A 13,634-nucleotide genomic window follows, 5' to 3' on the forward strand; every position below is an offset into this window, starting at 1 on the left:
AAAACAACAAACAAAACCAACAACAACAACAAAAACCCTTCATATATATAATCCTTATAGTCTCATGAATAAAAACATACTTTAAAACAAGAAATTTAAAATGAAAAAGATCATAAAGATAAATCCATGCAGAAAACCCAAACAGTATAGATAAAAATTATTTGAAATCTCATCACCTGGAGTTGACCACTATTATAAATTTTAGAAAGAGGGGAAAAAAAAAAAATATATATATATATACACACACACACACACACACACTTATGTAAAAATTTAATATGGAAATCTTGTCAAACTATCATCCTTTTTAATAGCTTTTTAGATTTAACATGTTTCTAACGTTTCATTATTTAAAAAATGCTGAGAAAACCTGTTACCTACATCTTTTGTTAACAAGTTACTACAGTGTGACAAAAATATAAAATTTGAATTGTTAAAGACTATATATACAATTTTAACTTTATACATATTGCCAGTCTGCCCTATAGTAAGACTGTATCAACCTTTTTTTTTTTTGAGACAGATTCTTGCTCTGTCTCCCCGGGTAAAGTGAAGCGGCAAAATCTCAGCTCACTGAAACCTCTGCCTCCCAGGTTCAAATAATACTCCTAACTAAGCCTCCCAAGTAGCTGGGACTACAAGCATCTGCCACCATGCCCGGCTAATTTTTGTGTTTTTGGTAGAGATGTGGTTTGACATGTTGGCCAGGCTGGTGTCAAACTCATAACCTCAGGTGATCCACCCGCCTTGGCCTCCCAAAGTGCTGGGATTACAGGCATGAGCCGCTGAGCCCGGCCCCAACTTACTGTTAACATCAAAATATTATTTGAGAGTATATGTGTCCTCACATCCCTAAAACACTAGAAACTGTCAAACTTTTAAACTTTGTTGAACTCTCAAAACTAGTATCTCTGCATTTGCATGCCTTTGAGTACTAATAAGGTTGAGTACTGCTTTAAAAGTTTGCTGGCCATCTATGTTTTTTTAAGAACTGCGTGATAGTTCTTGACACATATTTCTTATTAGACTGCGTATCTTTTTCTTGTTTTATAATTCACAATATTATGTATTCATATTAGCATTTTGTTACAGGTATTTCCTCATTCCATAATTTGTAACTTTAGATATTTTGCAGTATAAAAATGACTAATTTTAACCCGACAATTTTTACTTTATGCTTTCTTACTTTTAAATCATCCTTAGAAGGGTCTTCCTCACTGCAATATATTAACATTCACCTATTTTTTTTCCATGCTTATGAATGTTCATTTTCACATGTTTATGAGCCTTCCAGAATGTATTAGGTCTAAGATTATTTCCAGATGACTGGAGAAGAGTTGTCACAATTAATGAACAGTTTCTCTTTCTCACATCGCTATAACCACCACCTTTATCATAAACTAAATTTCAAATATACATCAAACTATTTCAGGACTATGCCTGAATGATATGCTTGTCTATTCCTATGCTTATACCATAGGGTTTAAATTCTCTTAACTTTATGGTATGTACTACTGTATATTGTATATCATACTAAAACTGGTAAGTAAAAATTCTCAAAATATTTTTCTAAAATTTCCCTTAGTATTACTAAATACTTATCCTTCTAGATTAACTTGGAACTAATTTTAAGGCTTAAAAAAATCCTTATGAGATTTTGCATTGGATGGTACACTGACCTAACATATTTAGAAATAAAAGACATCGTTAGTTTTGAATCTACCTATTTAAGAAATGTATGGATTCCTCTTTATCTCTTAAAAGAGTTATTTTAAGTATGCTTAATCTAAATTCTGCAGATTTCTTGATAAATGTATTACTAGTCATCCCTTATTACCTGCCATTACAATGAATAGAATTTAAAATAGCCGTTAACATTTATTGAGCACTTATTGTATGCCAGGCACTGTACTAAATATTTTATTATTTCATCTAATTCATCAATTCTGTGTCTCATGTTACAGGTGAAGAAACTGAGACATGGATAAGTAACTTGCCAAACGCCACATAGCTAGGAGCAGAGATTTGAATCAGGCAGTCTGGCTCTCAAAGTATGATGCCTTCCGTGTGGCCGGGTGCAGTGGCTCATGCCTGTAATCCCAGCGCTTTGAGAGGCCAAGGTGGGCGGATCACAAGGTCAGGAGTTCCAGACTAGCCTGGCCAACATGGTCAAACCCCGTCTCTACTGAAAATAAAAAAAATTAGCCAGGCATGGTGGCACGCACCTGTAATCACAGCTACTCGGGAGGCTGAGACAGGAGAATCGCTTGAACCCGGGAGGTGGAGGTTGCAGTGAGCCGAGACCATGCCACTGCACTCCAGCCTGGGAAACAGAGCAAAACTCCCCCTCAAAAAATAAAAAATAAAAAATAAAATAATACCTTCGGTTAAATGCTCTGACTATATCATTTACTTGTGTTTTTTAAAGTATAAAAAACAAAGGACTCTACTTCCAACATGAATTAGCATTTGGAGAAGAAAACATCAATCAAAAATGGGAGTTCATAACTATAACGTGCTCAACCTTCTAAGTAGTCCATACCTTCCCATCAAGAATAGTCTCCCATGTTGCTCTTTTCTTGCTTATTGGACATTCTTCCATTTCCTGCATGGCTACTTCATATTCCCCATCTAAAAGCTGTAAGCGCCTGTTAGACAAACACATATACTTTAAAGTAACCTGTGTTATTACTATAAGTACACAAATTCTACATCTTTAGATTTATACTAAAAGCATTTATTAAATTTATAAACTAGCTTACAAACCCAACAAGATTTTAAAAATACAGCTACACTCCAGTCCTGATGAAAGCAATTTTAATGATGTACACTAAAAACTGTATTACTAGGAATTCATTACTGTAGCTACTCAGATATAACTCTAAACATGTAAAGTATAATATGCCTGAGGTCTCAAAACCTGGTACGTTGTCAACATTAAATATAAAGCGTTAAGTACAGGCTTTATTTATTTATTTATTTGAGATGGAGTCTTGCTCTGTTGCAACCCAGGCTGGAGTGCAGTGGTGCAATCTCCGCTCACCACAATCTCTACTGCCCAGGTTCAAGCCATTCTCCTGCCTCAGCCTCCCGAGTAGCTGGGATTACAGGCGCGTGCCACCATGCCGGGCTAATTTTTGTATTTTTAGTAGAGACGGGTTTCAGCATCTTGGCTAGGCTGGTCTTAAACTCCTGCCCTCGTGATCCACCCACCTCGGCCTCCTAAAGTGCTGGGATTACAGGTGTGAACCACCGTGCCCGGCCCAGGCTTTATATTTTTAAAAATAGGATAACAGTGTTACAATGCTCGTCTTAGAGAAACACTAAGAATTCTGTTACTTCTAACTACTGTAATTGTTTGAACTAGAATCTTTTACTTTTATACTTGACCAGTAAACTGATTATTATAATGACGAATCTGGTAACTATGGAATTCTGGGGGCACCTGGCACATATAGGTGCTCAATAAACACTTCATGGAATACTAATTGAATCAAATAATTCAAATATATTCACACAATATAGTTTTAAGGTGTGTGTACATATGTGTCTATGTATAACTTATTTTTTCCATACTTTAAACACTAGTAACCACTACTAAACACCATTCTTCAACCATGCTCAGTAATTAACTGTATATATCAAGAAACTGGCTTCTCTTCATCACTCTTAGAGAAATTCTATTAGGTAAAAACAGCTGACATTTATTGAGTGTTCACTATGTGCCAGGCACTATTATAAAGATTTTACATGGTTCATTTAATCTTCCCAACAATGCTATGAACTATGTACTATTACTCCACTGCCAGAAGAGAAAACTGAGGCAAGAAAAGGCTAAATAACTTGCCTTTAAATCAAACCGTAAATAGCCAGATCTAGCAAATGAATCCAGGTGTCTGTCTCTAAAGTCTCTTAAAACCCAACGATTGACACTTAAGAATTTTTGTCTTTTCTCTATGCTGTACTACTTAAATTTAGTCAACTTCAATAGTACATCAGCAAAGCCATTCAACTCTCTATTTTAAAAACTAATTTATTTATTCAAATAGGTAATAAATTCATATATTTCTAAATCAAAAAGGAGCTTCCTTATGCTTTTAAATAGATATATACTATTCCATTTTGTGGGTGTACATTTGATACCTACAATCCAATGCACCCTCCTATCTGTAATGTACGTGGAGACCTTTCCCCCACAGCCTCATCAAGTGCTTTATCAAGTTTTTTGGTCTCTGTCAATCTGGTAAGTGAAAAAACGCATCTCAGTGTACTTTTAATTCAGATGTTTTATCGTTTTAATTGTTTAAGAACCATATATATCTATTTTGGTAAACTTTTTATTGTTTCCTTTGCCCATTCTTCTATTGGGCAGTGGTCTTTTAAAATTAGTATGACCTGTTTACATTCAAGAATGAGATATCTACCTGAAAGACAAGTTGAAAATAATTTCTCCCCATCTTGTCATTTTTGACTTTGGTTATGGTGGCTTTTTTGTTTTCTGAAGAAGTTTTTGATTTTTATTTTGTTCAACTTTGCATTCTTTTCCTATATGGCTTTTTAATATTGGTTATTATTTCAAGGAGTTAACTGGATTTTTTTTTTTTTTTTTTTGACAGTCGCTCTGTCACCCAGGCTAGAGTGCAGTGACACAATCAGAGCTCACTACAGCCTCAGACTCCTGGGCTCAAGAGATCCTCCCACCTTGGTCTTCTAAAGTACTAAGATTACAAGCGTGAGCCACTGCACTCAGCCCTCTGTGAGATTTTAAAAACAATTTTTACACATCTAACATGCAGATTTTGGCTTAAAAATACTATTCTTCTATAAGGAATCAGGACTGCTTGAAGAAATCACAACTTCAGAGCAGAGGTAACAAAAGAAGAAGGTAGGCCGGGCGCAGTGGCTCACGCCCGTAATCCCAACACTTTGGGAAGCTGAGGTGGGAGGATCACCTGAGGTTGGGAGTTCAAGACCAGCCTGACCAACAGGGAGAAACCTTGTCTCTACTAGAAATACAAAATTAGCCGGGCATGGTGGCGCATGCCTGTAATCCCAGCTACTTGGGAGGCTGAGGCAGAAGAATCGCTTGAACCCGGGAGGGAGAGGTAGCGGTGAGCTGAGATCGTGCCTTTGCGCTCCAGCCTGGGCAACAGGAGCAAAACTCCGTCTCAAAAAAAAAAAAAAAAAAAAAAAAAGGAGAAGGTGATTCTGGTATATCTTACTATTCTAGAAAATCAGGAAAAAATAGCAGCAACAAAACAGAACACAGAGGCCTACTTAGAAGGGCTCCTCCTGACCAAATATGAGACAATTTGAGCATTAAAATAACAGTATCAATAGATTAAAACTAATTGAATAAATAGAATTTGTTCATCCATACTGATTTTAAAATATCAAAGCTGGGGAAAGGAACGCTCTTCTTTTTAAATTTACATGTAACTTTAAAAAAAATTTTTTTTTTCTTTTTAGGAACGAGGTCTTGCTATGTTGCCCAAACTGGTGTCAAACTCCTGGGCTCAAATAGTCTTCCTGCCTTGGACTCCCAAAGTGTTAGGGCTACAGGTATCAGCCACCATGCCTGCCTGTTTCTTTCTTTCTCTCTCTCTCTCTCTATATATATACACACAAATATTTTTTTTTAGGGTTAGTCAAGTGAAGCAGTGGGAGCAGAGAAGGAATGCTCTTCTTCATATAAAAATGCAAATAAATGTGGAAGAAATGTTAGAAAATTACCATTTTCCAACTGCCAAAGGAATAATTTATTCAAGCAAAAATAATCAATTGATGCTAAAACTATTGGGTGAAAGGCTATGGGAAGAAAATTGATATTTACTCAGCTTCACATATTAGCATAAGAATTATATGCTGGTTTATATAAAAGGGAAAAAAAGTACTGTTACAATGGAGAAATATTGTGAACAGCATCTTAACTGAGTGATCAAACCTAATATTACCTTTTGTCTGTGATGTAGTATGTAAAGAACACATCACTCATTAGAATCCCTGCCAAAAATCTTTAACCTGAAGCTAATCAAGAGGAAATCTTCACAGACGTCCTAATTGAGATACATTCTGCAAAACTACAGGCCTATACTGGGAGAAAAATGTCACAGAAGGTAGGGAAAAAGGCTAGGGGACTATTCCAAATTGAAGGAGACTGAAGAACTATGACATCTAGCTATGGAATCGGGGTGGGGACAGGACAAATTATAAAGGACATTATTGAGGTCAACTGGGGAGACAGTATTGTATTTGTATTTTAATTTTCCTCATAAGTGTACGGTGGTTATACCAGAAAATGTCTTTGTTCTTAGGAGATACATGCAAGAGAGTTTATAAATGAGGAATAAAGCAAACTTTCAAATTGTTCAGCACAAAAATGAAATATATACTCATAAATAAAATGTGGCAAAAAGTTAACAACAGATACAATCTAGATGAAGAGTATGTGGATATTAAATGACTTTAGTATTCTTTCAACTTTCCTATAGTTTTGAATTTTTCTTTTTCTTTTTTTTTTTTTTGGAGACAGAGTCTCACTGTCACCAGGCTGGAGTGCAGTGGCACGATCTCAACTCACTGTAACCTCCGCCTCCCGGGTTCAAGCGATTCACCTGCCTCAGCCTCCCGAGTAGCTGGGACTACAGGCACGCACCACCACGCCCAGCTAATTTTTGTATTTTTAGTAGAGATGGGGTTTCACCATGTTGGCCAGGATGGTCTCGATCTCTTGACCTCGTGATCCGCCCACCTCAGCCTCCCAAAGTGCTGGGATTACAGGCGTGAGCCACCACGCCCAGGTGAATATTTTCAAAATAAGCTGCTGTGGGGAAATTCTCCCAGTTTCTTCTTGGCACTTTTTCTTTAAAATAAAAGCATTATCTTTTTCTTACAAGAAATGTGTAAACATATGTGTCAGGTACAGTGATTAAAAAAGAAAATAGAACATACCCCATGCTGCCTAAAATAGAACAATTAACAGCATCGATGAAGTCCAGTGTGCCTCATTTTAATTGTTTCCCCCACAGACATGACCACTATTTTCTAGTACATTTATGGTTCTATTGTTTTCCATTTAAATCTTCGATCCACAATAAAATTTCTGACTTTAAAAAGACACTGGCCGGGCACGGTGGCTCACCTGTAATCCCAGCACTTTGGGAGGCTAAGGCAGGTGGATGATCTGAGGTCAGGAGCTCCAGACCAGCCTGGCCAACATGGTGAAACCTCATCTCTACTAAAAATACAAAAATTAGCTGGGCATGGTAGTGGGTGCCTGTAATCCCAGCTATTCAGGAGGCTGAGGCAGGTGAATCGCTTGAACCCGGGAGGCAGAGGTTGCAGTGAGCTGAGATCATGCCACTGAACTCCAGCCTGGGTGACACAGCGAGAGTCCGTCTCAAAAATAAACAAATAAATAAATAAAAAATAAACAATAGGAGAAATGGCCTAGTTACTTTCCCTGGTTCTTTGTCCTATACCTGACAATAAACTGTTAACTACCAGCACACAGCCTGGTACAAGAAATGACGGCATAGGTTTCTTTCTCCAATCCCAAAAAGAAAAAATGCTGGATTTGCTTCCCAGACATTCTTTCACTGGTGATATTTTCACTAAAATATTTCGTTTCCAAACAGAAATTGCAGAAATTATTATAAGTCTGTGTTTCTTGCCATCCTGTACAAAATGCACAGAGGTACACAATGATTATACATGATTTTCTTTTCTTTTTTTTTTTTTTTTAAAGATAAGAGTCTTGCTCTGTCACCCAGGATGGAGTGCAGTGGTGTGATCTCGGCTCACTGCAACCTCTGCCTCCTGGGTTCAAGCGATTCTCCTGCCTCAGCCTCTTGAGTAGCTGGGATTACAGGCACATGCCACCATGCCCGGCTAATTTTTGTATTTTTAGTAGAGATAGGGTTTCACCATCTTGGCCAGGCTGGTCTCTAACTCCTGACCTCGTGATCCACCCGCTTCAGCATCCCAAAGAGCTGGGATTACAGGCGTGAGCCACTGCGCCCGGCCTTCTTTCTTTTTTTTAAAAAAGATGGGGTCTCGCCTAGGCATGGTGGCTCACGCCTGTAATCCCAGCACTTTGGGAGGCCAAGGCAGGCAGATCACGAGGTCAGGAGACCGACATCATTCTGGCTAACATGGTGAAACTCCGTCTCTACTGAAAATACAAAAAATCAGCCGGGCGTGGTGGCACACACCTGTAGTCCCAGCTACTCCAGAGGCTGAAGCAGGAGACTTGCTCAAACCCAGGTGGCAGAGGGGTTGCAGTGAGCAGAGATTGCGCCACTGCCCTCCTGCCTGGGTGACAGAGTGAGACACCATCCTAAAAAAAAAAAAAAAAAGATGGGATCTCACTTTGTCACTCAGGCCAGAGTACAGTGGCATGATCACAGCTAATTGTTGCCTTGAACTCCTGGGCTCAAACAATCCTCCCACCTTAGCCTCCTATGTAGCTGGAACTACAGGTGCATACCACCATGACCAGCTCCTCTTCCTTAATTTTTAATAAACACATAACCCCAAGATTTACGTAGGGCCCAGTCCATTTAAGTCTCTTCTCAAATACTACCTCCTCCCAGAAGATATCTCTCTAAAACAGGAACCATTTATTCTCTATCTTTCTTCACAACACTCATCACTAAGTGACATTAGTTGATTTTTTGGGTGGTGGTCTGTTTCCTCCACTAAAAGTTAAGCTCCATGGTGAAGGAAGGGATTTTGTTGCCTTCTTAATGTCTAGAACAGTGTCTGGCAAAGAGTAGACACTCAGAAAATATTTGCCAAATAAGTAAGTTTAACTGAGCTATCTATCCAAATAGTTCCTTAATTATTGTTTTCTATGAAACAGACAAAAATTCAGTGTTTGCAAATTTGTTTTTTCATCCATAAGAATAAAAAGAAACAAAGGCAATGAAATAATCAATATAAATAATTATATTCTGCTTCAGAATGAAAACATTTCCAGAACATTGTGGGAGCCTCATTTGTTCATCAACATTACCTGTTTTTATCAAATACTGTCATTTGTGCAACAAATGTCTTTTCCCCATCCTCACGATTTCGTTTTCTTCTGGCTGGAAGCTCTTCATTGACATCTAAATTTAACAAACATTTCTCATAAATCAAGCATTAGAACAAAAATGTTATGATATATGGTCCCTTAACATAAAACATGCTACATTTATCCCAAATGAGGTACGAATTACACTAAAGTTGCAATAATATACAGACCACATTTTCCAATTTTGCATTTTTACTATATGTTCTTTTTAACACTCACAACATTAACCCCACATCTTTGCAAATGCTAATGTTTCTGTTTAGAATTATCTTTGCTAGGCAAACTCCTTCTCACTCATGGTAACTCTCCAAAAATTTCAATCAATACTTCAAGAGTCAAAGATTATTTCTTCCAACGTGTTTCTCTGCTGAACTTCACATATACCTGTATTATGCCACTCATCATTTTGCTGCAATGATATATTTCATGTCTATTTCCCTACACTAGGGTTGTGAGACTTGAGGATAGGACTGAATGTTTTAATCATCTTCAATTAAATTAAATCATCCCCAGCACCTATGTGTTTGTTGAATGAATACCTCAAAGATGAATTCACAATTGTTGGAAGAAAAGAGGGATGGGTAGGGGGATAAATATGCAACAAGTATAATAAAATGTTCATTGTTGAATCTAAGAGGTAAGTAGATAGGTGTTCACTATAAAATACTCATTGTCCTTTATGTTTGAAAATTTGCACAACAAAATGTTGAGGTGGAGGTGAATTCACTGTTTGCTTTAAGACTCAGCACCATGACTATCATGAAGGAACAGTGGTACAATCATTTTCAATGACCATCTTAATCTCCAGTGATAAAATCTAGTAAAAAAAAATTACCAATATTTTCATTGGTTTCTCCATTAATCATTCCATTAAACTCTCTTCTTCCTGGACGAGTCACTCTAAATAGCAACGAGTAAGACTTCACCATATGGCTGTTACTAGGTTCAAATTCATTACTGGAAACTGCAAGGGATGGGAAATTTCCAGGTTTTGTTTGATTGAGGTCAGGATTCAAAGGCACCTGCTTTTTACCTGTGGGAACTTGCCTTATTGGACAGCTTACATCCTGCAAAGGTAAAGATTATTAATTATTTGTACATAAGCAATAAGAATTATAATAAAACTTCTAATCACAGCTATAGGAAACACGAGAGATAGGCCATGATCACCAAATGTAATGTTAAAATTCTAACCATAGTTCTGAAAACTGTGAAGCAAAAATAAAAATTTGAAATACCTATATTCCAAATATTAAAGCAATTGAGGTTTTCTCCAACATAATGAAATTATGATACAGTACATCTAATATTTAGCTAACAGTGATCTGAAACAGTTGTATATTAGAAATTTAGAACTAAAAGTATGCCAAATCTCTCTGGTAAGGCTTTTTAGCAACAACAAAAAAACCATGCTAAAATGTTAAACTCATGTACTTTTATCAAATCTCTTAAATGTTCTATTTTAACATGACAATGACTAATAGGACCATTAGAAATAAAAAAAATGACTAATAATCCCATGGTCAACAACTACATTATGAAACAGTAAATCCATATAGTTAAAATGTTGTTTAACAGAAAGGATCATCATCCTTAAAAAAACAAAAACAAAACTGGTTTTATCTACCAATGATCATATTCTGAGTAATATTCTGTTATTGTATGATTAGTTACACTGAAAATGCATACTAGAAAAACTGGAAGGATCAGAAGACCTTTATGACAGTATCTTACAGCAGCTACTTCTTTTAAAATAAATATACACAGTCTAAAAAAATTTCTATTTTCTATGACTATAAAGTGAAAACTATGAATTCTCACCCACCCCCAGGTCTTACACTCCGGAGATGACTAATACTAGCAGTTGGCTGTGTATATTCTTCCAGGAAAATGATTACCCCGATACATTTTTTTGAACATAAGAATGACTATATTTATATTCATATCTTATTCTAAGTAATGTATCTTGGATTTTCGTATCATCACTTGTTGTAATGTGTATGGAGGTTAGGTAGGAGTAAGAAGTGATAAAGGCTGGAGTGCAGTTGTGCGATCTCAGCTCGCTGCAAGCTCCGCCTCCCGGGTTCATACCATTCTCCTGCCTCAGCCTCCTGAGTAGCTGGCACTACAGGTGCCTGTCACCATGCCTGGCTAATTTTTTGTATTTTTAGCAGAGACGAGATTTCACTGTGTTAGCCACTCGATCTCCTGACCTCGTGATCTGCCCACCTTGGCCTCTCAAAGTGCTAGGATTACAGGCGTGAGCCACTGCACCTGGCAAGGAGTGATATTTCCTAACTTTACATACATTTTTTTTTTTTTTCTTGAGACAGTTTCACTCTGTCGCACAGGCTGGAGCTCAGTGGTGCAATCATGGCTCACTGCAGCCTCGACTTACTGGGCTCAAGCAATCCTCCCGAGTAGCTGGGACTACAGGCACAGGCCATCATGCCTAGCTCATTTTTGTATTTTTGGTAGAGACAGGGTTTCACCATGTTGCCCAGGATGCTTAACTCCTGGGTTCAAGCAATCTGCCCACTTCTGCCTCCCAAAGTGCTGGGATTATAGGTGTGAGCTACGGCAACCGGCCTTTACATAAACTTTCAAAAATAAAGTTCCACTGCTGCCTCCGAGGTGCCTTAGTCTACTCCCTCCCAATGATTGAGGCCCTTATGGCCTATGGTCTTGGAAGAATATCAGCACTGGGACCCTGGACCCAGACCAGTTCCTACTCCTCTTGAAACACTCGAGGACTTGAGGCAACTAAAGGTACATATGTTGGCTTTCATCGGTTGACCAGGAAACATCTTAACACTTGTTTCTATGGTGAAATAACTTCACCTTATAAAAATTTGAAGCAATGTACTAATAAGTGAATGGCTAATAACGCTGACAACAAAATTTCTTTGCCTGAGAGCAGTGTTACAAAGGATACTCTTGTGGAAAAAACTCTCTCTTAGCCCTTATCTAAAATGTCAATGGGTACAAATAGCTAAGAAATACGCTAACAGATTGAAATGGTAGAAAACCAACTGAATTTATGCCAGATGCTAAAACACAGCTTCTCCATTTCCAGACTCCTATGAGAAAGTTTTGTACAGACACTTATTAAAAGACTAGAAAAACTACACAGATATGCGAGTTGGCAAAACAGGTTATCAGTTTTATAATTAGGCCACCAACATACTTCTTAAGCTTTCAAAATTTAAAACTCAGCTTTAAAATACAATATATATGCATAAAGATGTCCAATTAAGCAAACTATTCCATTTAATCTACCAATATCATTTTGTTGACATTACCTTTCTTTTTTTGTGGCAAACTTTCACAAGCAGGACTTCCAGGGTAACAGAATTTTGTTCATTTTCTGAGTTTTGTGATGGCTTATCTAAACAGAAAATCAGTATTTTAAAATATATTTTAAAAATATATGAACACGGTATTCATTTTGCTAACAAGACAGGGAACTTCAAACAGTTTTCCCTTCCCATAATAAGACTTCTCAAAAGTTCACTCATTCTTTTTTCCTCAAATCAGTTCCAAACTTACAGCAAACTCTTTAAAAGCCTTTATATATAGTGTAAATAAACCATTCACAAAACAAATATAATTACCGTCCTATATGCTGTAATTTTTTTTCCCATTAGATACAGGTTTTGCTCTGTTGCCCAAGGTACAGTGCAGTGGCACAATCACAGCTCACTGCAGTCACAAGCTCCTGGGATCAAGTGATCCTCACACATCAGCAAGGCAGCCTCCTGAGTACCTGGGATTACAGGCGTGAGCCACCATGCCCAGGTTGTAAGTATAAAAAATATTCACTGGCCAGGCATAGTGGCTCATGCCTGTAATCCCAACACTTCGGGAGGCTAAGGCAAGAATATCACTTAAGGCCAAGAGTTCAAGACCAGCCTGCGCAACACAGAGACCTCGTCTCTACAAAATGTCAAAAAATTAGCTGGGTGTGGTGGGTGTCATGTGCCTGTAGTCCTAGCTACCTCAGAGGCTAGGTGGAAGGATCTCTTGAGCCAAGGAGTTCAAGGCTGCAGTGAGCTATGATCCTGTCACTGCCCTCTAGTCTGGGTGAAAGAGTGAGATCCTGTGTCTAAAACACATCTACACGTTTCTATTTCTATATATATTTCCTAACTCCTTTTTTCTTTTTGAGACAGAGACTCGTTCTGTCACCCAGGCTGGAGTGCAGTAGGGCGATCTTGGCTCACTGCAACTTCTGCCTCCCAGGTTAAAGTGATCCTCCCATCTCAGCTTCCCAAGTATCTGGGACTACAGGTGCGCACCACGACACCCAGCTAATTTTTTTAATTTTTAGTAGAGATGGGGTTTCACCATGTTGGCTAGGCTGGTCTTGAACTCCTGACCTCAAGTGATCCACCTGCCTTGGACTCCCAAAATGCTGGGATTACAGGTGTGAGCCACCACACCTGGCCATATTTACTGAATATTTCTAATTTGAAGATTTAATATTTTTGTTTGTTTTTCAGACAAGGGTCTGGCTATGTTGCCCAGGCTGGTCTCAAACTTCTGGGCTCAAGTGATT

At 37.9% G+C, this 13,634-nt stretch overlaps 1 protein-coding gene across 6 annotated transcripts in view; it reads right to left on the bottom strand.

The window, feature by feature from the left end:
- Nucleotides 1-13,634, bottom strand: part of SUZ12 (SUZ12 polycomb repressive complex 2 subunit) — a 63,937-nt gene that overhangs the window by 14,735 nt on the left and 35,568 nt on the right. For all 6 annotated transcript variants that reach the window (XM_054535643.2, XM_024235231.3, XM_024235225.3 and 3 more), the window contains 4 exons: nt 12,379-12,464; nt 9,912-10,143; nt 9,017-9,110; nt 2,543-2,648 (listed from right to left, as the gene is read on the bottom strand). In XM_054535643.2, coding sequence (XP_054391618.1) covers nt 2,543-2,648; nt 9,017-9,110; nt 9,912-10,143; nt 12,379-12,464 — 518 coding nt within the window. The remainder of the gene's footprint in view (nt 1-2,542; nt 2,649-9,016; nt 9,111-9,911; nt 10,144-12,378; nt 12,465-13,634) is intronic.

Source organism: Pongo abelii, chromosome 19 (genome assembly GCF_028885655.2).
Source record: "Pongo abelii isolate AG06213 chromosome 19, NHGRI_mPonAbe1-v2.0_pri, whole genome shotgun sequence".
Taxonomy (NCBI): domain Eukaryota; kingdom Metazoa; phylum Chordata; class Mammalia; order Primates; family Hominidae; genus Pongo; species Pongo abelii.